At 42.0% G+C, this 24624-nt stretch overlaps 2 protein-coding genes across 3 annotated transcripts in view; one reads left to right on the top strand and one right to left on the bottom strand.

Moving 5' to 3' along the window:
• Positions 1–1377: 1377 nt before the first annotated feature.
• On the top strand, positions 1378–10740 carry LOC139377493 (tumor necrosis factor receptor superfamily member 13B-like). The gene is made up of 4 exons (XM_071120528.1): positions 1378–1612; positions 1952–2068; positions 8572–8868; positions 9105–10740. The coding sequence occupies exons 1-4, from the start codon at positions 1498–1500 to the stop codon at positions 9356–9358; spliced, it is 783 nt and encodes a 260-aa protein (XP_070976629.1). The 5' UTR covers positions 1378–1497; the 3' UTR covers positions 9359–10740.
• Positions 10741–10959: 219 nt separating this feature from the next.
• The window catches only part of LOC139376532 (ubiquitin carboxyl-terminal hydrolase 22-like), a 45520-nt gene continuing 31855 nt past the window's right edge, over positions 10960–24624 (bottom strand). The window contains exons 5-13 of one of the 2 annotated variants that reach the window (XM_071119229.1): positions 23257–23423; positions 22671–22818; positions 19460–19562; positions 18109–18267; positions 17666–17792; positions 17421–17512; positions 15024–15083; positions 13931–14080; positions 10960–12340 (exon numbers count right to left, since the gene is read on the bottom strand). In XM_071119229.1, the coding sequence (XP_070975330.1) occupies positions 12298–12340; positions 13931–14080; positions 15024–15083; positions 17421–17512; positions 17666–17792; positions 18109–18267; positions 19460–19562; positions 22671–22818; positions 23257–23423 (1049 nt within the window). In that variant the 3' untranslated portion in view covers positions 10960–12297. Of the gene's footprint in view, positions 12341–13930; positions 14081–15023; positions 15084–17420; positions 17513–17665; positions 17793–18108; positions 18268–19459; positions 19566–22670; positions 22819–23256; positions 23424–24624 lie in introns of both variants that reach the window. The other variant, XM_071119228.1, reaches the window with a different exon arrangement.

Below are 24624 nucleotides of genomic sequence, written 5' to 3'. Positions count from 1 at the left end.
ATGAACGGTAGCTTATGAAACAGATATGTATGTAACCTCTCTGTCACGTTATTATTAAAAACAGACAATTGTCATTCTGCAAAACACCTGTGCAAATTAACAGAATATGGTTAGGCAGGACAGATGAGTGCATGCTCTTTCAAATAGCATAGTAAGATGGTCATGGAAGTCTACTGCAATATAAGAACCTTACAGTATATTGCTCTCCAAGTCTGCATTCTCCATGAACTTGACATGAAACTAACATTGTACCATGTATAAATGACACACCACTGAAAATGACTTACGGTCTCATTCAACATTTGGGAAAGGTAGGCAAATTCATATTTCTTAGTAGTAGTATATACATAGATATGACAAAACTCCACATTTTAGTCACAATTCACACCTATCAAGCCTGACTCATCATAACTGGAGAAGAGCTTACCTTCAGTGCAAGGGGGAAGTCCCAGAAAATGCATTGTGGTTGCACCCAAATCAGCCCCTAACTCAACTACATGTAGCCCAAGGTCACTGCAAGAGGGGCACATTTCAGGCTGAGGTCCTCAGATGTCTTTCTTCTCTCTGTAGGTAAGTCATACGATATTGTGTTTTATTACATTTGTGCATTATTATTACATTCCATGATGAGATGTATTTTTAGTTACAAGTGAGCTGGTTAATGAGTAAGCTGTTCATGGTTTATAACTTTTTAAAAGATGGATGCTGTCTTTGATTATTCATAGAACACCTGGGAATGGTATTGAAGGAGAACATAATTTTAAAAAAAAAATTACTTATCGGATATCCAGACTTAAAGATCAACATCCTGCCTTGAATACATTACTTACAATGAGCCATTGCTTATGCTATAGAGTGTTACACCAACAAAGACACCATTGATCACATCATGTGTGATAAAAAGAATGAATAATCAGTAAAGGCGTAAAATGATATTGTTGGAGAGTGATTTAGGCAAATTCACAGATAAGAACAAATGTACAATTTGATGAAGTTGAAGACCAAGGCGAGGCGTAGCTTTATTTGTAGAGCGTGTCATTTCTCCAGCTCAGTGATTTTGTGCCCAGTGGAGCACAGCGCAGTATGCCTCTGTCTAGAAAAGTGCATTTAAATCTTTGAAGTTGTGTATAGAGGCTTGTCCTCTCTTCTGATACCTTCTAGAGTTACTTGGACAGAATAATATACAGTACATGAGTAATTCATCATTTTTTTTGTGTCCAGTTTGTTTGAGCCTGCTTGTCTGCCTGTAGACGAACCTACACCATCTAAAAGTAAAGAAGAAAAATAGAACACAAAATATAAGGAAGTCCATCATAAAGTAATGTCAAATCTGGACGCCTAACACCCCCAAATCAACTTGATTAGTGTCAGGTTTGAATCAATCCCAACCAACAAGTGATGCAAAGCTGATTACGCAAGGATTCCATGAACTGACCCTGATTTCCCTCTGCCTGTCATTCAGTGAGTCAGAGTGTGAGTTGACACCCGAGCTGAGCCATGGGGTTTGGCTGTCCTGAGGGTCACTTCTGGGATGGCCTGGTGAGGAAGTGTCTGACCTGTCAGATGGTCTGCCAGCAGCCTCACCACCACCTCAGATGCATCGAGTACTGTGGTAAGTTCACACACACACACACACAAACGCTCACCGGAGGAAATAACACATACACTTAAGAAGTCAATGAGAGGCCAATGCACCACACGATTGTCCATATGACTCAGTCCTCAAAGTTATACACATAACATACATGTTATATTTCATTCTATGGTGTTATATCAGTGGTAAAAGGCTCACACAAAGATCAATGAATCTCAAGATCCTTTTCGTGGGGTTAATTAACAAGTATAGTCTAGTGCAATTGTGATTGATACATAGTAGCCATTTTGTGTCAAAACACAGACATTTTATAATACTTATACCATTCCTGTGCCATTGTGTGTATGTTTGTGCCAGCTTCTCTAGGGTGTAAGGCAGTCCCAGGGCAGTACTACGACAGGCTGTTGAAGAAGTGTCTGACGTGTGCTGTGGTGTGTGGCAACCATCCCTCAGAGTGTTCCCACCAATGTAAGAGTGAGTGTGAACAGTATTATTTTTGTATCACATATGTTCTCTCTCTCTCTCTCATTCTCTGTAAAAAACTCACTCAAACACACACAGGCAGGTACACACATACACACATACACAGCTCTCACAAAGTCATAAGAATTTGTTCACTACTAAATAATTAATTAAGCCTACAGCCATCTCCAAAATAGTTTCTGGCTGACGATCCAATATTTAGACATTTTTTATTTTGAAAATTGGTCCAAAATTCCATGACCCAGAAGTACTTTTTTAGTGTTGCTGATGACATGCTGATCATGTGATGAGTTCGCAAATCAAATGCCCCACTTGTGCTGCCACTGGACAGTGGAAAACGTTAACCTTTATTTATTGTAATTTCAATGAGTTTGTAGTAGTTAAGTGTTGAGTTAGATTACATACTGTGGCTACCTTAATCGTTATTTTAAGTTATTTCAATGACTTCACAGCAATTTCTCGCTAACCTAATTGTAACTAGCTAGCAGGCTCAGCTAAATACAAATCCCTCTAGATACAGTGTGCAAAGCTGTCATCAAGGCAAAGGCTGGCTATTTGAAGAGTCTCAAATATAATACATATTTTGATTTGTTTAACACTTTTTTGGTTACTACATGATTCCATATGTATTATTTCATAGTTTTGATGTCTTCACTATTATTCTAAAATGTAGAAAATAGTAAAAATAAAGAAAAATCCTTGAATGAGTAGGTGTTCTAAAACTTTCGACCAGTAGTGTACATACCCCATCAGACACGCCACTATGGGTTCCTTCACAGAACACAAAGATTTAACGCGTCGCTCAGTTATGTATAGAGTCATGTCATCATGGAATGATCTCCTACCAGAGGTTTCTGCAGCAAAAAGCAAGTTTAGCTTGAAAAAAAACAGACAAAAAAATCCTGTATCACAGCACCTCTCCTCTTTCTAAAGATATAATTTAACTCTACTGTATATAAGAATATGAATATGTACTGTATATGTGAATAGTGCAAATAGCATTTTTTGTTGTTGTTTCTTGGTGTCTTACCCAATATACAGTGCCTTCAGAAAGTATTCACACCCCTTGACTTTTTCCACATTTTGTTGTGTTACAACCTGAATTTAAAATGGATTCAATTGAGATGTTTTTGTCACTGGCCTACACACAATCCCCATAATGTCAAAGTGTAATTATATAAATATATATATTTTAAAACTAATTAATAAAATTAAAAGCTTTAATGTTATGAGTCAATAAGTATTCAACCCCTTTGTTATGGCAAGAATAAATAAGTTCAGGAGTAAAAATTTGCTTAACAAGTCACACAATTAGTTGCATGGACTCATTCTGTGTGCAATAATAGTGTTTACCTTGACTTTTGAATGACTACCTCATCTTTGTACCCCACACATACAATTATCTGTAAGGTCCTTCAATTGAGCAGTGTTCAAACACAGATTCAACCACAAAGACCGGGGAGGTTTTCCAATGCCTTGCAAACAAGTGCACCTATTGGTAGATTGGGGGGAGGGGGGGGGGGCATACATTGAATATCCCTTTGAGCATGGTGATGTTATTATTGACACTTTGAATGCTGTATCAATACACCCAGTCACTACAAAGATACAGGCCTCTCTCCTAACTCAGTTGCCGGAGAGGAAGGAAACCACACAGGGATTTCACCATAAGGCCAATGCTGACTTTAAAACAGTTACAGAGTTTAACGGCTGTGATAATAGAACACTTTGGATGTATCAACATTGTAGTTACTCCCCAATACTAACCTAATTGACAGGGTGAAAATAAGGAAGCCTGCACAGAATAAAAAATATTCCAAAACATGCATCCTGTTTGAAATAAGGCACAAAAGTAATACCGCAAAACATTTGGCAAAGCAATTAACTTTTTCTCCTGAATAAAAAGTGTTGTGTTTGAAGTAAATCCAACACATTACTGAGTACCACTCTCCATATTTTCAATCTTAGTGGTGGCTACATCATGTTATGGGTATGCTTGTAATCACTAAGGATGGGAGTTTTTCAGGGTAAAAAAGAAACAGAATGAAATGCAGATGTAGAAGCACAGTGGCTAGGAAAAACTCCCTAGAAAGGTAGGAACCTAGGAAGAAACCTGGAGAGGAACCAGGCTCTGAGGGATGGCCAGTCCTCTTCTGGCTGTGCCGGGTGGAGATTATAACAGAACATGGCCAAGATGTTCAAACGTTCATAGATGACCAGCAGGGGCAAATAATAATAATCACAGTGATTGTAGAGGGTGCAACAGGTCAGCACCTTAGGAGTAAATGTCAGTTGGATTATCATAGCCGAGCATTCAGAGTTAGAGACAACAGTGCGGTAGAGAGAGAGAGTCGAAAACAGCAGATCCGGAACAAGGTAGCAGGTCCGGTGAACAGGTCAGTGTTCCATAGCCGCAGGCACAACAGTTTAAACTGGAGCAGCAGCATGACAAGGTGGACTGGGGACAGCAAGGAGTCATCAGGCCAGGTAGTCCTGAGACATGGTCCCAGGGCTCAGGTCCTCCGGGAGGGGAGGAAGAGGGAGAGAATTAGTGGGAGAATACTTAAATTCACACAGGACACCAGATAAGACAGGAGAAATGCTCCAGATATAACAGACTGACCCTAGCCCCACGACACATAAACTATTGCAGCATAAATCCTGGAGGCTGAGACAGGAGGATTCGGTAGACACTGTTTCCCCATGCGATGATACCCCTGGACAGGGCCAACCCGGCAGGATATAACCCCACCCACTTTGCCAAAGCACTACCTCCACACTACTAGAGGGATATCTTCAACAACCACCAACTTACTACCCTGGGACAAGGCTGAGTATAGCCCACGAAGATCTCTCCCACGGCACGAACCCGAGGGGGGCACCAACCCGGACAGGAAGATCACGTCAGTGACTCAACCCACTCAAGTGACGCACCCCTCCTAGGGACGGCATGGAAGAGGACCAGTAAGCCAGTGACTCAACCCCCGTAATAGGGTTAGAGGCAGAGAATCCCACACTGTAAAAAATATTGTGCCAATTTTACTTAAACATTTTTGGTAACTATTTGCATCAGCTTTTTAAAATCCAACAAGGAGGATGTTTAAGTGTAATATACGTTGCTTTTAGTGTATAACAAACTCAAATGTATTAAGTGCAAACAACTAACTGGATCTCAAAATTTAATTCAACTTCATTTTTTTCAGGTTCAGAACAGTTCTTTTTTTTACCTGCTTAAGTCCTTCAAGTCCCAGAACTAATGTTATAAGTTTGATATACTTAATGTAATCAGCTACAGAACTAATATTGTAAGTTACATTTTCTGAATTTACTCAGTGTCATAATTGATATTCTATGTTTTATCTACAACTATACTTAAAAAGCTGATGCATAATAGTTACCTCAATATACTTGGGATAATTTACTAAAATTATTATTTCTATACAAGGGAATATGCAAAAAGAAACAAGTGTTCAACTTCAGACACCTTAATTTTGAATAAATGTTATCATTTTATCATTTCTTAGAACTTCAATCTCAAATTGCCCCTTAAAGTTTCTTGAAAATCTACCAAGTTTCAATAATTCATGTTTGTCCCGGGAAATACCTCAAAAATCATAAGTGCGAATTTAAAGCTTTTAAAACCAAGATATCTTTACTAGGGTTTCTCCCCTAAAAAGAATGTTGCTGTGCCACTTTGTAAATATTTTACAGCAAGTAAAACTGATATTTAAAAAATGATAGAGTAACTTTGATCGACAATGACATTGTTGTGAATTGCTAAACAGGCCGGTTTTGAGGTTTATCATGTTCCACAATTAATTCAACGCATTTCAGCTGTAGGCTACCTTTCTTGCGACTAGCAATCCCGGATCCGGGAGCGTAATCATAGCCTCAAACAAATTAGCAAAACGCAGCGGACATAAATACCCCTAGAAACTTTTCCTATTCATGAAAATCGCAAATGAAATATATTCAAACACAAGCTTAGCCTTTTGTTAATCACACTGTCCTCTCAGATTTTCAAAATATGCGTTACAGCCAACGCTAGACAAGCATTTGTGTAAGTTTATCATGGCATAATGTTATGCTAGGCTCTGCTGGCAGCAGGCAACATTTTCACGAAAATAAGAAAAGCAACCAAATTAAATAATTTACCTTTGAAGAACTTCGGATGTTTTCACTCAGGAGACTCCCAGTTAGATAGCAAATGTTCCTTTTTTCCCAAAATATTATTTTTGTAGGCGAAATAGCTCCCGTTTGTTCATCACGCTTGGCTGAGAAATCGACCGGAAAATGCTACCACTACAACTCCGAACTTTTTTCCAAATTAGCTCCATAATATCGACAGAAACACGGCAAACGTTGTTTAAGATCAATCCTCAAGGTGTTTTTAACATATATATTCGATAATATATCCGTTGAGGCAATTGGTTTCTCATAAGAAGCAATTGGAAAAATGGCTACCTCAGTATTTTACGCAAGATTTTCTGCGGGAGACACCATGTGACCACTTGCTAAATATGGTCCCTTACGGCTATTCTTCAACGGAAATGCGCAAAAAGACGTCACAATGCTGTAGACACCTTGGGGAATACTTAGAAAACGTAAGCTCATTCGTGGCTCATTCACAGCCATATAAGGAGTCATTGGCATGAGGCGGTTTCAAAAAATGCGGCACTTCCTGGTTGGATTTTTATCTGGGTTTCGCCTGTAACATCAGTTCTGTTGCACTCACAGACAATATCTTTGCAGTTTTGGAAACGTCAGAGTGTTTTCTATCCAAAGCTGTCAATTATATGCATAGTCGAGCATCTTTTCGTGACAAAATATATTTTTAAAAACGGGGACGTTTTTCATCCAAAAATTAAAATAGTGCCCCCTAACACCAAGAGAGAGCGGTCCCCGAGTTGGCCAACGCGTTGTCAAATCATACAAACTTTGTAACGGCAGTCAAACAAAAGAAAAACGACCAAAGTTGCTAAGCTTGCTAGGTAACCTCCAACGAATGACATAATATGTCCTATTTGGTCAAATCGAATTGATTATTATACAGGTAGCAGATCAGCTTGAATAACGGGGAGATTAAGAGAGGAAAATGCTTAAATATCAAGGTATAACGGGGACCAACTCTGTAAAAAAAAAATCCATATCTACTCTCAAACCATTTAATGATCACATATTCTCTACCAAAGCTCTCATATGGGACAGCGCAGAGAAGCGGATGAAATGTTATAAACAATGTTATAGCAATATGTTGGCATGCATAGGCGAGACGTGCTTTGATAATGCCACCTATGGATTACAGAATACAGTTAGGAGTTTCCATGTGAGACAGGAGTCTGAATTCTGGGTTTCAGTGTGATTGGGACGATAGGAAAACGTCATGGAATCTATTTAAGGCTATATAAAGGCTTCTACGTTGGTCATTAGATAATTAATACACTTGATTTCCGCTACATTATTTCATGCTCCATGTTTCTGATCAGTGATAGATGAGCAAACAAATAAATGAGCTACAACTTCCAGTTTTCCAGACGGAGATCAACTAACCAACTACTGTGTACAGACAGAGATTCAGTGAAAAAAAAAATCACATTGATTGATTATCAGACAAATCACAGGCTTTTGGTCGGGAGTATGACAGGCGAGTAAAGAGCAAAAATCCATTTGTATAAGATGCTAGCAAACTGTTCTGATCAGCTAATGTATGAGAAAACTAGAACGAAGATGATGATTAGCACTCACCTCAATTGAGCTAACATTTCCCCCAGCCTAATTGTTACTAAATATCCAAACGGTGATTCAGCGAAAACAAAGATCTGACATTGATTCATTTATCTAGACGAGTCCCCTACACTCGTTTAAAAAATGCGCGATGGGGCTGTCCCAATCAAAACAAGTAGGGGTGCTGAGGGTGCTGCAGCATCCCCTAAAAAATTTGAATATAAAAAAATATTATTGTAACGACCCTGGGTTTATAAGCGCGGAAATCGAGTCTGTCGCACGAGCATGCTTTTGTGGCACGGTCGATAGCGCGCCGGACCTCGGGCTCGAAGGTCGATGGTTCGAGACCTGCTCCCTGCCTGTTTCATTACATTATTTAAAAAATATATATAAAAAAAAAACACAAAATAGCATAACTGGTCAGGAGCCCGTAAAACTGCGGCCATAAATCCCAACGCCAAAGGCTGAAATGTATTGTCTACGTCCCAAACAGCACCCTTCCATAAGGCACTGGCCAAAAGAAGTGCACTATTTAGGGAATAGGGTGCCATTTGGTGTCTTTTCTAATTCAGTCACATTTAAATAGGATAACCTTGGGATTAAATGCTTTTGGTTTTTATCTTTTGAACTGAGAAACTCCTAGAAGTAGAGCTTTGACATTTGGAAATGGTGCATACATTTGTTTAGACTCACTTTACTTTACATTGATGTTATTGCAAGGTAAATAAGGATTTAAATTAAGTCATTTAAGTAATTTAATTCACCTTAAGCCCAACAGCCTGACTTGAGTGCAACCTTGAGGCCTGTGGACGGGACAGTCTTCCAGAACCCTACCACCAAGGGGGGCTCCCTACTCAGTGGTGTGCCTAACTCAGTCATCCTGGTGTACTCTCTGCTGGGCTTGTGTCTGGCTCTGCTGCTGTTGACCTTGTCTTTGGCCCTGCTTGTGCTGCTGAGGAGGGCCAGTGCCAGAGGTCCCCGACCAGGGGCCACACAGAGCAGTCCCACCCAGGGCCGTGGAAGCCAGGAGGCCCAAGAGCCTAACCAGCACAGCAAGTCCTCCAAAGGTCAGTTTGGGCACAACTCTAGTCTAAAACATAGCTCAGGGCATGTCTTCATAAAGCCACTCAGAGTAGGAATGCTGATCGGGGATCAGGTCCCCTCGTCCATGTATTCCTATTCAGTAAGCTCTAAAAGGCTAAAATGATCCTAGATCCTAGATCCTAGATCGAATTACTCAGCATGGCTTCTTTTAGCTTGTTCATCTCTCTTCTCTGTGTGCATGCATTCGTACCATCTTTAGACAACCTGATGTATCCATCCCTGCCCAAGCTGAACAGTGTGACAGCGGGCCGTTCGTCCAGCCCAATAGAGACCTGTGTGTGTGTCCACTGCTTCCCTGACCTCAGAGTGCCTGGCAGAGGTGAGAAGCAGCAGAGACCCCCTCTCACCCTCTACCAGCAGGCTGTCCCCCAGGACCTCCACACTCCTACCAGACGACTCACTTGTGGATCATCAGAAAAAATAATCTGCTCCCCCTCTCAGCCTAGCTTCTGACCGGAGCAGAACTGAAACCGACTGGACACTACGGCAATCATAGAAATCCTATTAAATTACTAGAGGGGCTATGTCATAAACCCTCAAAGTTCCATAATGGGGTGAAAAGGGCAGCAATCTTGGTCAGGGAGAAATCCAAAACCAGTCTAATTGGAATGAATGGCAGAGGCATAGGTGATGCATTTCCTGCTTTTACTGATGCAGGAAAATAAAAGTAAGGCAGGTGATGTATTAGAAATTGTGTAATGTAATTATAGTCCACCTAAAATAGTGTTGTAATTCTAAAAACATTTGATACTGGTTTTATACCAATTTTCTGTACAAATACCTTCTAAAATACATGTAAACAGACCATACGTCTTAGTTTTCATGAAAAACGGTGTGCTACTCTATGATACAATATCAGTACTTGTTGCATTTAGGTCTCAGTCATATCATCAACTGATTTGAGCCCGTGTATAGATGTGTATTGTCTGCCTTGTTTGAATGGAATGTTTGCTTGTTGGCAGTTAATTACAAACATTTATGGTGTCCTTCCTCAAAAACTGGTTGGGCAGCTAGCTAGCAAACACCCATACTGTCATGTCCTGATCTGTTTCACCTGTCCTTGTGATTGTCTCCACCACCCCAGGTGTCGCTTATTTTCCCCAGTGTATTTATCCCTGTGTTTCCTGTCTCTCTGTGCCAGTTCATCTTGTATGTTTCCAAGTCAACCAGCGGTTTTCCCGTTCTCCTGCTTTTTGCATTCTCCTTTTTCTAGTCCTCCTGGTTTTGACCCTTGCCTGTTTCTGGACTTTGTACCCGCCTGTCTGACCTTTCTGCCTGCCTCGACCACAAGCCTGTCGGCCACGCTGTACCTCCTGGACTCTGATCTGGTTTTGACCTTTTTGCCTGTCCACGACCATTCTCTTGCCTACCCCTTTGGATTACTTAACATTGTATGACTCCAACCATTTGCCTACTGTGTTAGCATTTTGGTCTCACCTTGTGCCTCGATACACACAGAGCAGATCAATTCTTCACATTCATTGTTTTACACAATATCTTAATACAGCACTGGCAAACCAAGGTTGACAAACTCCCTGACCATCATGGCTGACCTTTGGACCATCATGAGGTTCATGGGCATTCTAGTATTATAATTCTATTATAATCGCAATAAAACAACCCTAGACAGATGACACGCCCACTCCAGGGTAGTTTCCCCTAGGTACAGATCTAGGATCAGCTTGCCCTCCACAATCCTAACCTGAACCATTAGGAGGAAAAAAAACAACTAAACTGTCCCAAGATCAGCCACATCTATGGGTAACTTCACCTGGCCTACACCATGCAGACCAGAAACAACTGTGACGTGAGAAGTCTGGAGAGCAGAAATGAAATAGGTGGTAAAGGATACACAATAAACGGTATTGAGGGAGTGACACACAAGGGAGTAACAGAGAACATGATTTATGCCTGTGTGTACTCACCCCAAACAAATGACGCCCGCTGCATCTCTCGGGAGACATTCACATGTGGGTGGCCTCCTTGTGCCATGATTCAGCAAAGACCTCCAGTAAGTCTTGTAGAAGTTAATAAAACCCTGAAGCACACGAGAGTATAGATATAGATTTTTTATTGTGTGTCTCACCATCAGTGTCCAGTTCTTGCAGCAGATAAAGTGTGGGGGATGTATTTTTGACTAGCATAATAACCCTTGACCTTTTCCAGCCACATGGATAAAGGAACCTTGGTTTTCTTTTTTAACATACATACATACTTTAACATACATAATTAACATGTGAAAAAAAAAGTACTGATTCAGTACACAAACATGCGCACAACACATGTGCGTACACCCACACACACACACAATTAGAGCAACATGTGGCCAAGTTTAACACTGTCGGATCGCGCCACGGCAGGATACACACCGTGTCAGAATAGTGCTCGTCTTTTTCTTATTCACAACAACGCATCACCTGAAACATCTTCACAACCATGTCAGCAACAAAATAATTATCCCGTCACAAGAAACGAACAAACCAACCAACAAATGTGAAAAAGGCTCGACAACAGCAGTCTCATGAGAAGAAGCATACATTTTTTCAAAAAATACATGATTGACTGCACAACATAACAAGGACAGGGGTTCGAGGGAGGGGGGAACATTGGAAACCGTGAACAAGGATTCAAATGATTTATAAAAATATACTTCTATATTTTCCCTGCCCTCAAAGAAAAAAGACAAGAAAAGAAAGAGGGTGGGACTTTTCACAGAACAACAACCTCCCTTTCTCTACCTCCCATCTTTTTTCAGTAAAAAAAAATAAAAAAATGTGCGCTAGATTCATCATACAGTATTTTCAAAACTAAAAAGTTCAAACAACGATTATAATCATCTCTTCTTGTGTTTGCAATGTTCTTAATATAATCTGTCAGCTTGTTTTGCATTCAGAGCAATAACAATGCATATAATGAACTTAGACAACCAAATGTCTTCCCTCAGAAATGTTTGGTCACTTGAGAGATGGGTGTGTGTGTATGGGGGGGGGGGGGGAGTGGAATTATGGATTTCAGAAAATAATACAACGTGAAGTTGACTGTGAGATGTGGCCACTGTCGGACTGTTCCTTCATCTGCCCGAAACGATAGGAGAGGAGAGCGAGAGAGTGAAGCACCTCATCTTCCAACAAAGGCTCCTCGTTTCTCTCGCCGTTCTGCAATCTTCCCCCTCCTCTTCCTCCTTTCCGCCCTATCAAGTAGATCCTACGTAGTAGCTTCCATGCAGATTGGTTTAGGAGTGTCCTTTAAGTTAGAAAGGATGCAGTGTTCCTCCATTCCCACAGCTTCAAATCTTCACCGATGTAGAGTTTCAGGCAGGCTTGTGTTATGTTGCCATTTTGTTGTTGCGCAACTCTTGGTGGCTGTTGACATCAGTGCTGAAGGAAGCTTGGCTATTCATACTCCAGAAACTGTTTATGGTAGAACAAAAGGTACCTGACAACAAGAAAAAAAGAATCACTGGTAAGATTTCACACTCAAAATATATTTCTCTCATTATCTTGAGGAATTACTTATGAGAAAAACACAAGGTCGAAGCTACTGCATAATGATAAAAATGGAAAGAACAGGGGAGATGGAGTTTTGGATGAAATAATATACACCGAGTGTACAAAACATTAAAACACCTTCCTAATAGCAGGTGTTCATAACGTGGCTTTGAAGTTTGTTAAAAATGTAAAAAAATAACGTAGCTTTGAAGTCTACTGATTGACCATAAAATATAAACCTGGACGACAAGCAAGTTCAATGGAGAATCTCCAAGTGCTTTTTAAGTCCTAGACTAGGCTTAAACGACGTCTGGGAAACCTCCCCCAAAAAGACAGAGTAGGTAGAAGTTTCCCCTAACCTCTGACACCAGATCTGCTATATGTTTAACCCCGTAATGGTAAAGGTAAGGATTGTATGAGCTTTAAACCCATAAGAGTCTAAGCCAGGGGAGGGGGTTCTACATTTTTACATCTTAGTCATTTAGTAGATGCTGTTATTCAGAGCGACTTACAGGAGCAATTAGGGTTAAGTGCCTTGCTCAAGGGCACAGACAGATTTTTCAACTAGTCGGCTCAGGGTTTCAAACTGACCTTTGGTTACTGGCCCAACGCTCTTAACCGCTAGGCTACCTGCAGCCCAGTTCTACTAAGCTATATATAATTGTTTTAAGGTCATACAGAGGATCATTTAACTATTTTGAATGTTAGGACCCCTTGAAGCACCCCCAAAAAAATATTAAAATATAATTTGATGAAAAACTATTTTTGGCTAACAGATTCACTACATGGACAACAGACCGATCGTTCCACTAAAAAAATTGAAAGGAAGTTTGTGGCTGACCTGTATCTGAGAGATAAGAAAGATCAGGACACATTTGTATTATTTTTTATTTATCTAACCCCTTATTTTTGGCACTAAACGTTTAGTGTCCATATATACTTCCATTCATGTTTTCTACTGGTACCAGGAAACCTTTAGACGAGTCTTGTGAGGCCTGTGGGCATCCCAGAGCAAAACAACATTACGTGTTCATGAGTCTCACCTTTCTACAGAGGGGTCATATTAGTGTGTAGCCAGAACTGTTTGGACGCTACAGACAGAAGAAGTTGGCAGATCAGCTGTACCCGACTCCAGACCCGTCCCAAGACACTTGTGGGGTTCAAAGAGCAAAACGGAGAACACCACCGCCGTTCGTTAAGAGTCTCATCTTTCCATAGAGGGGTCAAAATAGTTTCTAACCCATTCGGACGCTACAGACGATTTTGTGAGAAAACCAATTTTTCACCACGTCTCAAGGTCTGACAAACACCGCTCTAGCTCGGTCACCGCAGATGCAGAAGTGCGACATCGGCGGATAAGGTGGATTGAGACGCACCCATTGCGGCAACAAAAAAACCCATCTGTAGCTTAACCTGGCAGATTTCTGTGGGGATTTTTTATATATTTTTTACGCTAATTCAATTTCCGCGGGGGAGTGGACGTCGAGCTTAGTGGGTTAGCACCGTAAAGGTCGAGGTTGCAGCGGTCTGAGCTCACCCTTCACTGTCCAACACGTCCTTGTTGCTGGCCTTGGTGATGATGGCATCGTCACACTTGAACCACTGGTCCATGTGCTGCCGGATGAACGTGGTGTAGTGACCGCTCTCCAGAGTACCCTGGTGGTTGACCACCGCAAACAGAGAATACCTGGACGGAGGGAGGAGAGGCGAAGGCATGGAGAGAGAGTGGGGGTAGGGAAGGAGGTGGAGGGAAAGAGAGAAGGGGAGAGAGAGGGGGAAGGGAGAGAACGAGGAAGGGAGGCAGAAAATGGGTGAGAATTGTTTCAAATCAAAGCAAGACAACAGAGCAAATTCACTGTCATTATATATTGTTCTTTACATGCAACATACACTGAGTATACCAAACATTATGGAGTACGTGTTCATGAGTATTTCTGTTGGGGCGGCAGGGTAGCCTAGTGGTTCAGTAACCGTTGGGCTAGTAACCGGAAGGTTGCAAGTTCAAATCCCCGAGCTGACAAGGTACAAATCTGTCGTTCTGCCCCTGAACAGCCAGTTAACCCACTGTTCCCAGGCCATCATTGAAAATAAGAATTTGTTCTTAACTGCCTTGCCTAGTTAAATAAAGGTAAAATAATTTTTTTTAGGAACACTTCCTAAAATGTAGTTGCAATCCTCCCTTTTGCCCTCAAAACAGCCTCAATTCGTCAAGGCAAGGACTCTACAAGGATGCTGGCCCATGTTGACTCCAATGCTTCCCACTGTTGTGTCAAGTTGTCTGGATGTCATTTGGGTGGTGGACCATTCTTGATACACACAGGAAACTGTTGAGCGTGAAAAGAACTGCAACGTTGCTGGGTTTTGACGGAAACCAGTACGCCTGGCACCTACTAACATCCCCCGTTTTAAAAGGCACTTCAAATCGTTTGTCTTGCCCATTCACCCTCTTAATGGCACACATACACAATCCATGTCTCAATTGTCTCAAGACTGATTGAAGTGGATTTAACAAGTGACATCAATAAGGGATCATATCTTTAGCCTGGAATCACCTGGTTAGTCTATGTCACGGAAAGAGCATGTTTTCGTAATGTTTTGTATACTCAGTGTTAGAGGGAGAGTCCACTTACTTATTGTCGTTGAAAACGTCTACTGACTGCTGGTACTGTCCGTTCATCCTGTTCTCTTTGCTGAAAGACACACGATCAGACAATATGTCAGCACAATGAATAAAGACCATCACACTAAACCATCCTCTAGTATAATACCACACATTTACAATCAATCCTCAGAGCAGGCCTCCTGAGTGGCGCAGCGGTCTGAGGCACCGCATCTCAGTGCTAGAGGAGTCCCCACAGACTCTGGTTCGATCCCGGGCCGTATCACAACCGGCCGTGATCGGGAGACCCATAGGGCGATGCACAATTGGCCCTGCTCCTCAGTCCCAGTTGCTAATATATGCATATTATTAATAGTATTGGATAGAAAACACTCTGAAGTTTCTAAAACTGTTTGAATGATGTCTGTGAGTATAACAGAACTCATATGGCAGGCAAAAACCTGAGAAGAAATCCAAACAGGAAGTGAGAAATCTGAGGTTGGTCGATTTTCAACCCAGCTCCTATTGAATTCACAGTGGGATATGGATGAAGTTGCACTTCCTAGGGCTTCCACTAGATGTCAACCGTCTTTAGAAACTTGAATGAGGCTTCTACTGTGTGGTGGGGCTGAACGAGAGCTGAATGAGCCAGGTGTCTGGCAGAGAGCCAAGGGCTGGTCACGCACAATTCACATGATAGCGACCTGCGTCCCATGGCTTCTCTCCACACAAAGGAATTCTCCGGTTGGAACTTTATTGAAGATTTATGATAACAACACCCTAAAGATTGATTCTATACTTAGTTTGACAAGTTTCTTGTAATAGACCTGTAATATAACTTTTTGAAATTTTCGTCCGACGTTCGGATGGACCTGCACGAGCGTTTGGATTTGTGTACTAAACGCGTTAACAAAAGTAGCTACTTGGACATAATCGAACAAATCAAGCATTTAATTGTGGAACTAGGAGTCCTGTGAGTGCATTCTGATGAACATCAAAGGTAAGGAAATATTTATAATGTGATTTTTAATTTCTGTTGACTCCAACATGGTGGAAAATTGTATTTATTTTCTGAGCGCCGTCTCAGATTATTGCATGGTTTGCTTTTTCCGTAAAGTTTTTTTGAAATCTGACACAGCGGTTGCATTAAGGAGAGGTATATCTATAATTCCATGTGTATAACTTGTACTTTCATCTACATTTATGATTATTTCTGTTGAATTGTTGTGGCTATGCAAAATCACTGGATCTTTTTGGAACTAGTGAACCTAACACGCCAATGTAAACTCTGATTTTTTATATAAATATGAACTTTATCAAACAAAACATACATGTATTGTGTAACATGAAGTCCTATGACTTCCTATCTGATGAAGATCATCAAAGGTTAGTGATTAATTTTATCTCTATTTGTGCTTTTTGTGACTCTTTGGCTGGAAAAATGGCTGGGTTTTTCCGTGAGTTGGTGGTCACCTAACATAATCGTTTGTGGTGCTTTCGCTGTAAAGCCTATTTGAAATCGGACACTGTGGTGGGATTAACAACAAGATGACCTTTAAAACGGTATAAAATACATGTATGTTTGAGGAATTTTAATTATGAGATTTCTGTTGTTTTGAATTTGGCGCCCTACACTTTCACTGGCTGTTGTCATATCATCCCGTTAACGGGATTGCAGCCCTAAGAATTAACTGACTTGCCTAGTTAAATAAAGGTTAAATGAAGGTTAAATGTAAAAATAATAATAAAAAGCACCCCTTTAAAGTTGAGTTAGCTATGAGATTAACACCTCACCCCGTCTGGCACTGTTTCTAAATGAGGCCCCTGACTGACTGCTTCGTCTGACACTAATCCTAGATCACATTCCCACCTCCGCACCAATATGGCGCATCCCTTTCATACGTACACTCGTTCATTCAATGAATGCAGTTCCAGTCATCCCTCTCTTTCTCTCTGGAGGAGAGAGATCTGAATCCATTTGAGTTCATTTGAGTCTCCTTCAGCAGCAGGTGCTGTTTTGACATGCTGCACATCAGGGGATATGCATGGGGAGCCACGGGTTGATGTGTGTGTGAGCGCACACCTGTGTTTGTTTGGCTAATTAAGTTAAAAACACCAATTACACACACACACACGGCAAATGATCATGGCTGGTCGGACAGCACATACACACACGAATATGCGCACACCTATGCCTCTCGATTGACTCAAGGGGCTTCCTTTTCCCAGGCTCCTTCACTTCACTAGCACTGATCTAAGAAATCAGCAGGTGAAGGCTACATAGCAAAGAGACCATCAGTGGACTGACTTTCACTTCTCTCGGATCAGTGCAGAGGATGAATAATATAAATAAAGGAAGCGTCTCCAGACTATTGAGATGCAGCCTTGGTCTCCGCCACTGTGCGACTGGCTCATTGTTCAGACTGACCTGGAGGCCATGAAGGGAGTCATGTCCAGCTCTAAGGGGAACGAGACGTACGTAATGATCTTCCTCCGCAGCTTCGCGGAGTGTTCAAACCTCTGGGGGGAGGGAGGGAGAGAAAAAGAACACGACAAAGAGAGAGGTTAGAGATATTACAGTGCGGACGAAGGACGAAACAAGGTTGAGCTCTCACACTTACATTTCTTTTACACAAATACAGACAACAACAAAAAAACACCACACGCGCTCACTTTGAGGTGGAAACACGCCACAATGGGGAGCTTCTTCATAGTCAGCTGTTTGGTGGACTCCTGGTAACTATGGCAACCACTACACTTAATCTTGGCGCCGCTCCCTAAGTGCTCTGGTCGGGTAAACCTGCAGAAGACGGACTAGGGTCAGAACCCACACCGTGTGTGTGTGCCTGCGAGTGTGTGTACGCGCGCATGATAGAAAGATGGACAGCAGAACAGAGAGATACAGAGAAGGTTAAAGCGATGATGTGGAAAGAATTAGTCAGAGGGATGATTACCTGCATAGACAGAAAGTGGGAGTGGTGGCCCCTGAAAGATGAAGAGAGAACGAGAGAAAGAGAGCGATAGAGAAAGGGATGGTGATAAAAGGATGAGCAGAACCCGCCTAGACAATCAGTGAGTGTGGTGGCCCCTGAGAGAGGGGGAGAGGGGTGAGATACCTGCGTAGACAGTCTGTGAGTGTGGTGGCCCCTGAGAGGTGGCTCTCTCCGTTGAGTGTGCTGCCATCTCCCCCGGGGCTGAGGGGCCAGAAGGGCGTGGACGACCCCGGCAGGTCCAGACTGATGTCCCAGAACGGGTCTATCGTCGTGGAAACACCACTACAGGACGAGAGGGGAGGGGGTGTATTAGGGAATGGCTTTTGGGCTTTGACTGACCCAAAGCCTATGAATCCATCTTATAACCTTTACATTTGAGTCATTTAACAGATGCTCTTATCCAGAGCGACTTACAGTAGCAATTAGGGTTAAGTGCCTTGCTCAAGGGCACATGGGATTTTTTACCTAGTTGGCTCAGGGATTCGAACCAGCAACCTTTCAGTTACTGGCCCCACGCTCTTAACCGCTAGAATACCTAAGTAGCCAGTTACAACACTTGAACAATGTTAGTTTGCATGCGAGTGTGAGTGTATATATAGACGACTTCAAATGGGGTAGAAGTCGGAGTTGTTGTGATTCGGGATGGCTCCCAACTATGACAAGAAACTGTGACGTGGGGAATCATAAGTGACTCGTTTCAGCTAGCTTCATCTTGTTCTTGATAGGTCTTGTTTTGAGGTATTTCGACTGATTTCATGTCAATCCTAATATGGCTCAAGTTTGCGAGATAGCTAACCAACCAACAAACATCTGTAATTATGAATTTGAGAGAAAACAAGTGCTCATTGTGCAAATTAACTTATGTTTTCATTAAACATTGGAAATGAAAAATTGTTTACGTGTAGTCAACAATCTAAGCCAACCCCGTCTGTTTTGCCCCATAGTTGCGCCCACGTTGGTTTTGTTGCTAAACAACAAACCCGTCTATACACATTTACAAAATGTTGCACAAATGCTTCTCAATTAGTGTTGTAAACTCAACACGAAATGACTGATTCTTTGTGAATGAGTAAATATTGTGCAATACTCTATGTGTCCACCAGATGTAGGTAGAACACTATGTCAGAGTCTACACTGCCCAGTAGGTGCCTGGCTGCTAAAGCAGTGGGAGTGGAGCAACGCGTGTGTTAATAAAAAATATATATATTTTAAATTTAAAAAAATCTGCCCCACTCTCCACTGCCCCACTCTCCACTGCAGAGAAGGGGTCTGACCAGGGCTGAGAGTGAGTGATTTAAAATCATTTTTTATTTTTTAAATTATTTTTTACAAGTGCTGGTTTGAAACGTGATCAACAGTACACACGCCCACACAAACAAACAGTAAGGGTGAAGCACAAAGATGTAGAGGAAATAACTTTCACACTGTTGACAAGCGCACACACACACACAGAGAGAAAGATGGAGGAGCATACTGGCAGACTTGACAGGTGACGTCAGACTGCAGACCCCCAGTGAAGATTTGGTCGATGATGCAGTTGCAGTTATTGGGGTTGTTGGCCTTCTTCCCGTTATCATCTCCTTGGTGAACATCGAGAGTACAGGGACAAAACACACACACGCGATTGAGAATTAATGCTTGTCAACCGCTGCAGAACTCCACCCCCCCCACCACAGTATCAGAGAAAGACAAAATCGAGAGAGAGAGTGAGAGAATGAGGGATGTTGAAGGAGGACACAGGGCTAAGCAAACACAATCAGCACTTATGTAAAGAGGCTCTTTGTCTGTGTCAATTAGCAGCCCCTCATCTCAGCTCATCCAGTCAGATAGCAGACCAGCCATTTTCTCTAGTTCATTCTCCCCCCAATCGCTGCTCCCTTCCTTTCCCGTATTCCTGCTTTTCCTCCCACCATTTGACTGTGGCAGAAGTAGAGAGCGTGGGCGCCATTTGAGTAGAGAAGTCTGCTTTCTACAATCTGATTGTCTGTACAAGTTAGTATGTGTACATGCACAGTGCCTTCGGAAAGTATTCAGACCCCCATTTTTCCCAATAGAACCTAATTCTAAAATGTGTTAAAAAAATCTCAGCAATCTACACACAATACCCCATACTGACAAAGCGAAAACAGCTTTTTTGAAATTTTACAAGATGTATTAAATTGAGAAATACCTAATTTACATAAGTATTCAGACCCTTTGCTATGAGACTCGAAATTGAGTCCTGGCGCATCCTGTTTCCATTGATCATCCTTGAGAAGTTTCTACCACTTGGGAGTCCCCCTGTGTGTAAATTAAATTGATTGGACATGATCTGGAAAGGCACACTGTCTATAAAAAGTCCCACAGCTGACAGTGCTTGTCACAGCAAAATCCAAGCCATGAGGTCGAAGGAATTGTCCGTAGAGCCCTGAGACAGGATTATGTCGAGGCACAGATCTGGGGAAGGGTACCCCAAAAAATTCTGCAGCATTGAAGGTCCCCAAGAACACAGTGCCCTTCAACATTCTTAAATGGAAGTTTGGAACCACAAAGAGCTGGCCACCCAGCAAAACTGAACAATCGGGGGAGAAGGGCCTTGGTCAGGGAGGTGACCAAGAACCCGATGGTTACTCTGACAGAGTTCCTCTGTGGAGATGGGAGAACCTTCCAGAAGGACAACCATCTCTGCAGCACTCCACCAAATCAGGACTTTATGGTAGAGTGGCCAGACGGAAGCCACTCTTCAGTAAAAGGCACATGACAGCCCGTTTTGGAGTTTGAAACCAAGATTGAATGTTAAGCGTCTCATCTGGAGGAAACTTGACAACATCCCTACGGAGAAGCATGGTGGTGGCAGCATCATGCTGTGGGGATGATTTTCAGCGGCAGGGACTGTGATACTAGTCAGGTTTGAGCAAAAGATGAACGGAGAAAAGTACAGAGATCCTTGATGAAAACCTGGTCCAGAGTGTTCAGGACTTCAGACTGGGGCTTAGGTTGACCAACAACCACGACAACGACCCTAAGCACACAGCCAAGACAACACAGGAGTGACTTCAGGACACGTCTCTGAATGTCCTTGTGTGGCCCAGCCAGAACCTGGACTTGAACCTGATCTAACATCTCTGGAGAGACCTGAAAATTGCTGTGCAGCAATGCTCCCCATCCAACCTGACAGAGCTTGAGAGGATCTGCAGAGAAGAATGGGAGAAACTCCCCAAATAGAGGTGTGCCAAGGCTATAGCGTCATACCCAAGAAGACTTGAGGCTGTAGTCGCTACCAAAGGTGCTTCAACAAAGTACTGAGTAGCGGGTCTGAATACTTATGTAAATATGATATTTCAGTGCTATGTTTTATTATAAATTAGCAACATTTCTAAAATCCTGTTTATGCTTTGTCATTATGGGGTATTGTGTGTAGATTGATGAGGGAAAAAAAACGATTTAAATACATTTTAAAATAACGCTTAAACCTCTTTGGGCTAGGGGGCAGTATTTTGACGTTCGGATGAAAAGCGTGCCCAAAGTAAACTGCCTGTTACTCAGGCCCAGAAGATAGGATATGCATATAATTCGTAGATTTGGGTAGAAAAAAAAACTATAAAGTTTCTAAAACTGTCAAAATTATGTCTGAGTATAACAGAACTGATATGGCAGGCGAAACCCCGAAGACAAACCATCCAAAAAATAAACAGCCTACCACTGTTTCCAATGGCTGTCATGTTTATTATGAGGCGAAATCCTCCAAGATTGCAGTTCCTAGGGCTTCCACTAGATGTCAACAGTCTTTAGAAAGAGTTTCAGGATTGTTTTTGGAAAAATGAGCTAGAATTTGTAGTTTTTCTAAGTGGCTCCCATTTTGGCTGTCTTGTTTTCATGCGCATGGATGAGAGCGCGTTCTTTGTTGTTTAACTCCGGTGAAGACATTGATTCTCCGTCTTAAATTTGATCGTTTATTTACATATTAGGGTACCTGAGGTTTGATTATAAACGTTGTTTGACTTGTTTGGAGAAGTTTATTGGTAACATTTGGGATTAATTTTGTATGCATTTTGAAGGAGGGAAACCGGTGGATTATCAGAATGAAACTGAGTTTGTGGGGTTATAAAGAAGGACTGTAACGAACAAAAGGACATTTTGTGATGTAGCTGGGAACTTTTGGAGTGCCAACAGAAGAAGATCTTCCAAGGTAAGGTATTTAATATATTGCTATTTCTGACTTTCGTGGCACACCTGCCTGGTTGAAAAATGTTTTCATGCTTTTGTATGCGGGGCGCTGTCCTCAGATAATCGCATGGTGTGCTTTCACCGTAAAGCCTTTTTGAAATCTGACAGAGCGGCTAGATTAACAAGAAGTTAATAAGCTTTATTTTGATGTATGACACTTGTATTTTCAGGAATGTTAAATATTTCTATTTCTGTCATTTGAATTTCGACTCTCTACAATTTCACCGGATGTTTGTCGAGGTGGGTCGCTAGCAGAACGCCTGCGCCAGAAAGGTTAAACGTAACAATGTGGAATAAGTCAAGGGGTCTGAATACTTTCCGAAGGCACTGTATGTGGGTGTAAGGCTGTGTAATATATTTGTGTTTGCCCCTGTATATATAAAAAGGTAGGTCTTAAAAAGGTAGGTGTGTGTGTGTGTGTGTGTGTGTGTGTGTTCCTGCGCGATTCTATGCGTTCGCCCCTGTACTATGATGCAAACCTTTGCAGTGGCGGTGCAACACGTCCAGGGCAGCGATGAGGAACTCGTGGGCATCCTGCTGCTCGTAGCCTGCTAGGTGGCGCGCGTGAGTCCACACCAGGTGCAGCAGTCGGAAGGGAATGTGGGGCGAACGGTGGCCCGAGTAGAACTGACAGAGAGAGAGAGAAAGAGAGAGAGAGAGGGAGGGATGAGAAAAAGGAGGAAGAAAGAACGGAAACATTAAATGTGAGGGGAGAAGGAGAGGGGGAATGGAGAGAGAGAGCGAGACAGTGAGGCGAGGGAAATAAAAAGAGGTATAAGAGAGAATAAGGGTTGGAGAAGGGGCGGGATGAAACAGGAACTTAAAACCATGCAAATCCCACCACGTACTGACAACAACTTCGCTAGCTAGGTACTTCCACTACAATGGTTTTAGAGGGAGAGAGGTGGGGGAGAGAAAAATAAAAAGAGAAGATAGTTTTGGGTTGAGAGAGATTTAGAACAAGAGCGTTATAGACAGCAGTAGAGGTGGGCTGGGAAAGAAAGCGAGAGGAGGATGGAGGAGGTGTGCGAGCCTGAAAGAGAAAGATATTTTTAACCCCCTTACCTCCTGAAAGAGCTGGGACATCTCACACACCAGACAGGAGTTGGACTGCATCTCACACTTGTGCCTGTCGGACAGGAAGAAGTCCCGCAGCAGGGGCGTATGGGTGAGGGCCTGGACGATGCAGTTCATAAAACACGTGTTGCCCAGGTTGATCAGACCTCGAAGACCTGAGGGAGAGAGGGGAGGGTTAGAGGTCAAGCGAGAGAGAGAGAGAAGCAGGACACAGAGGAAGATGGAGAGAGAAAGGAACAGACAGGTAAATGGGGGGGGGGGGGGAGATGCAGAAAGAAACATAATATCAATTCCAGTGCCAAAACCACTACAGTAAATGAGAACCAGTGGAGATATGGCTGTAACAGATGGCCACAGTGGTCCCTAGTCGGAGGCTGGAGTGAACACAGCAGCTTCACACTGGCAGGAGGACAACATATATATATATATATATTTGGATTTGTTTTACACTTTTTTGGTTACTACATGATTCCATATGTGTTATGTCATAGTTTTGATGTCTTATGTAGTTTTGTTTACTATTATAAATAGTAAACAAAGAAAAACCCTGGAATGAGTGTGTGTTTATAAACTTTGGACTGGTACTGTAGCTACCTCAATCACCTGCTACCCCTGCACATAGACTTGGTACTGGTACTCCCTGTATATAGCCATGTTATTTTTGACTCGTTATTGTTATTCTTTATTCACTGTGCGTTTATTCCTCGTGTCTCGACGTCATTGAATGTTTTATCTTTAACTCTGCGTTGTTGGAAAGGACCTGTAAGTAAGCATGTCACTAATAGCCTACACCTGCTGTTTACAAAGCATGTGACAAATACACATTTTGATGTGAATAACTTTTTATAAAATGAATCATATATACAGAATAGATGTGGTATATGTCTGTCCATATTGTCCATGAGTTTGTAGTAGATAAACCACATGGTTGAAGAGAAAAATAGCCTAATTAATGAAAGAGAAGCATCTAATCAACAATGGCATTATTTTCAATTATCTCTCCCAAACTTTTTACACAAATGCCACGAAAACAAAGACATAATGACACACACTACCGTTCAAAAGTTTGGGGTCAGTTGGAAATGTCCTCGGTTTTGAAAGAAAACACCAATGTAGATATTCCTTTAAAAATCAGCCGTTTCCAGCTACAATAGCAATTTACAACATTAACAATGTCTACACTGCATTTCTGATCAATTTGATGTTATTTTAATTGGGCAATTTTTTTTGGCTTTTCTTTCAAAAACAAGGACATTTCTAAGTGACGTTTGTGTATTTAAAAACATGTTGCCCCTGACCAGCTGCTCACCTTAGTACCCCTACAGGGCACCATTACACACAGTACAGGGCATCTTG

The sequence above is a fragment of the Oncorhynchus clarkii genome, chromosome 20 (assembly GCF_045791955.1).
Source record: "Oncorhynchus clarkii lewisi isolate Uvic-CL-2024 chromosome 20, UVic_Ocla_1.0, whole genome shotgun sequence".
NCBI classification, from domain to species: Eukaryota; Metazoa; Chordata; class Actinopteri; order Salmoniformes; family Salmonidae; genus Oncorhynchus; species Oncorhynchus clarkii.
The sequence above is the reverse complement of the archived record's forward strand: the minus strand, read 5'-3'. Positions and strand labels throughout refer to the sequence as shown.

What these genes read in the sequence shown, in the direction of transcription:
- LOC139377493 (XM_071120528.1), top strand. Translation starts at nt 1,498, where the DNA reads ATGGGGTTTGGCTGTCCTGAGGGTCACTTCTGGGATGGCCTGGTGAGG. An exon ending in CAGATGCATCGAGTACTGTG is followed by an intron (nt 1,613 to 1,951) that starts GTAAGTTCACAC and finishes TGTTTGTGCCAG; the next exon opens with CTTCTCTAGGGTGTAAGGCA. An exon ending in GTGTTCCCACCAATGTAAGA is followed by an intron (nt 2,069 to 8,571) that starts GTGAGTGTGAAC and finishes ATTCACCTTAAG; the next exon opens with CCCAACAGCCTGACTTGAGT.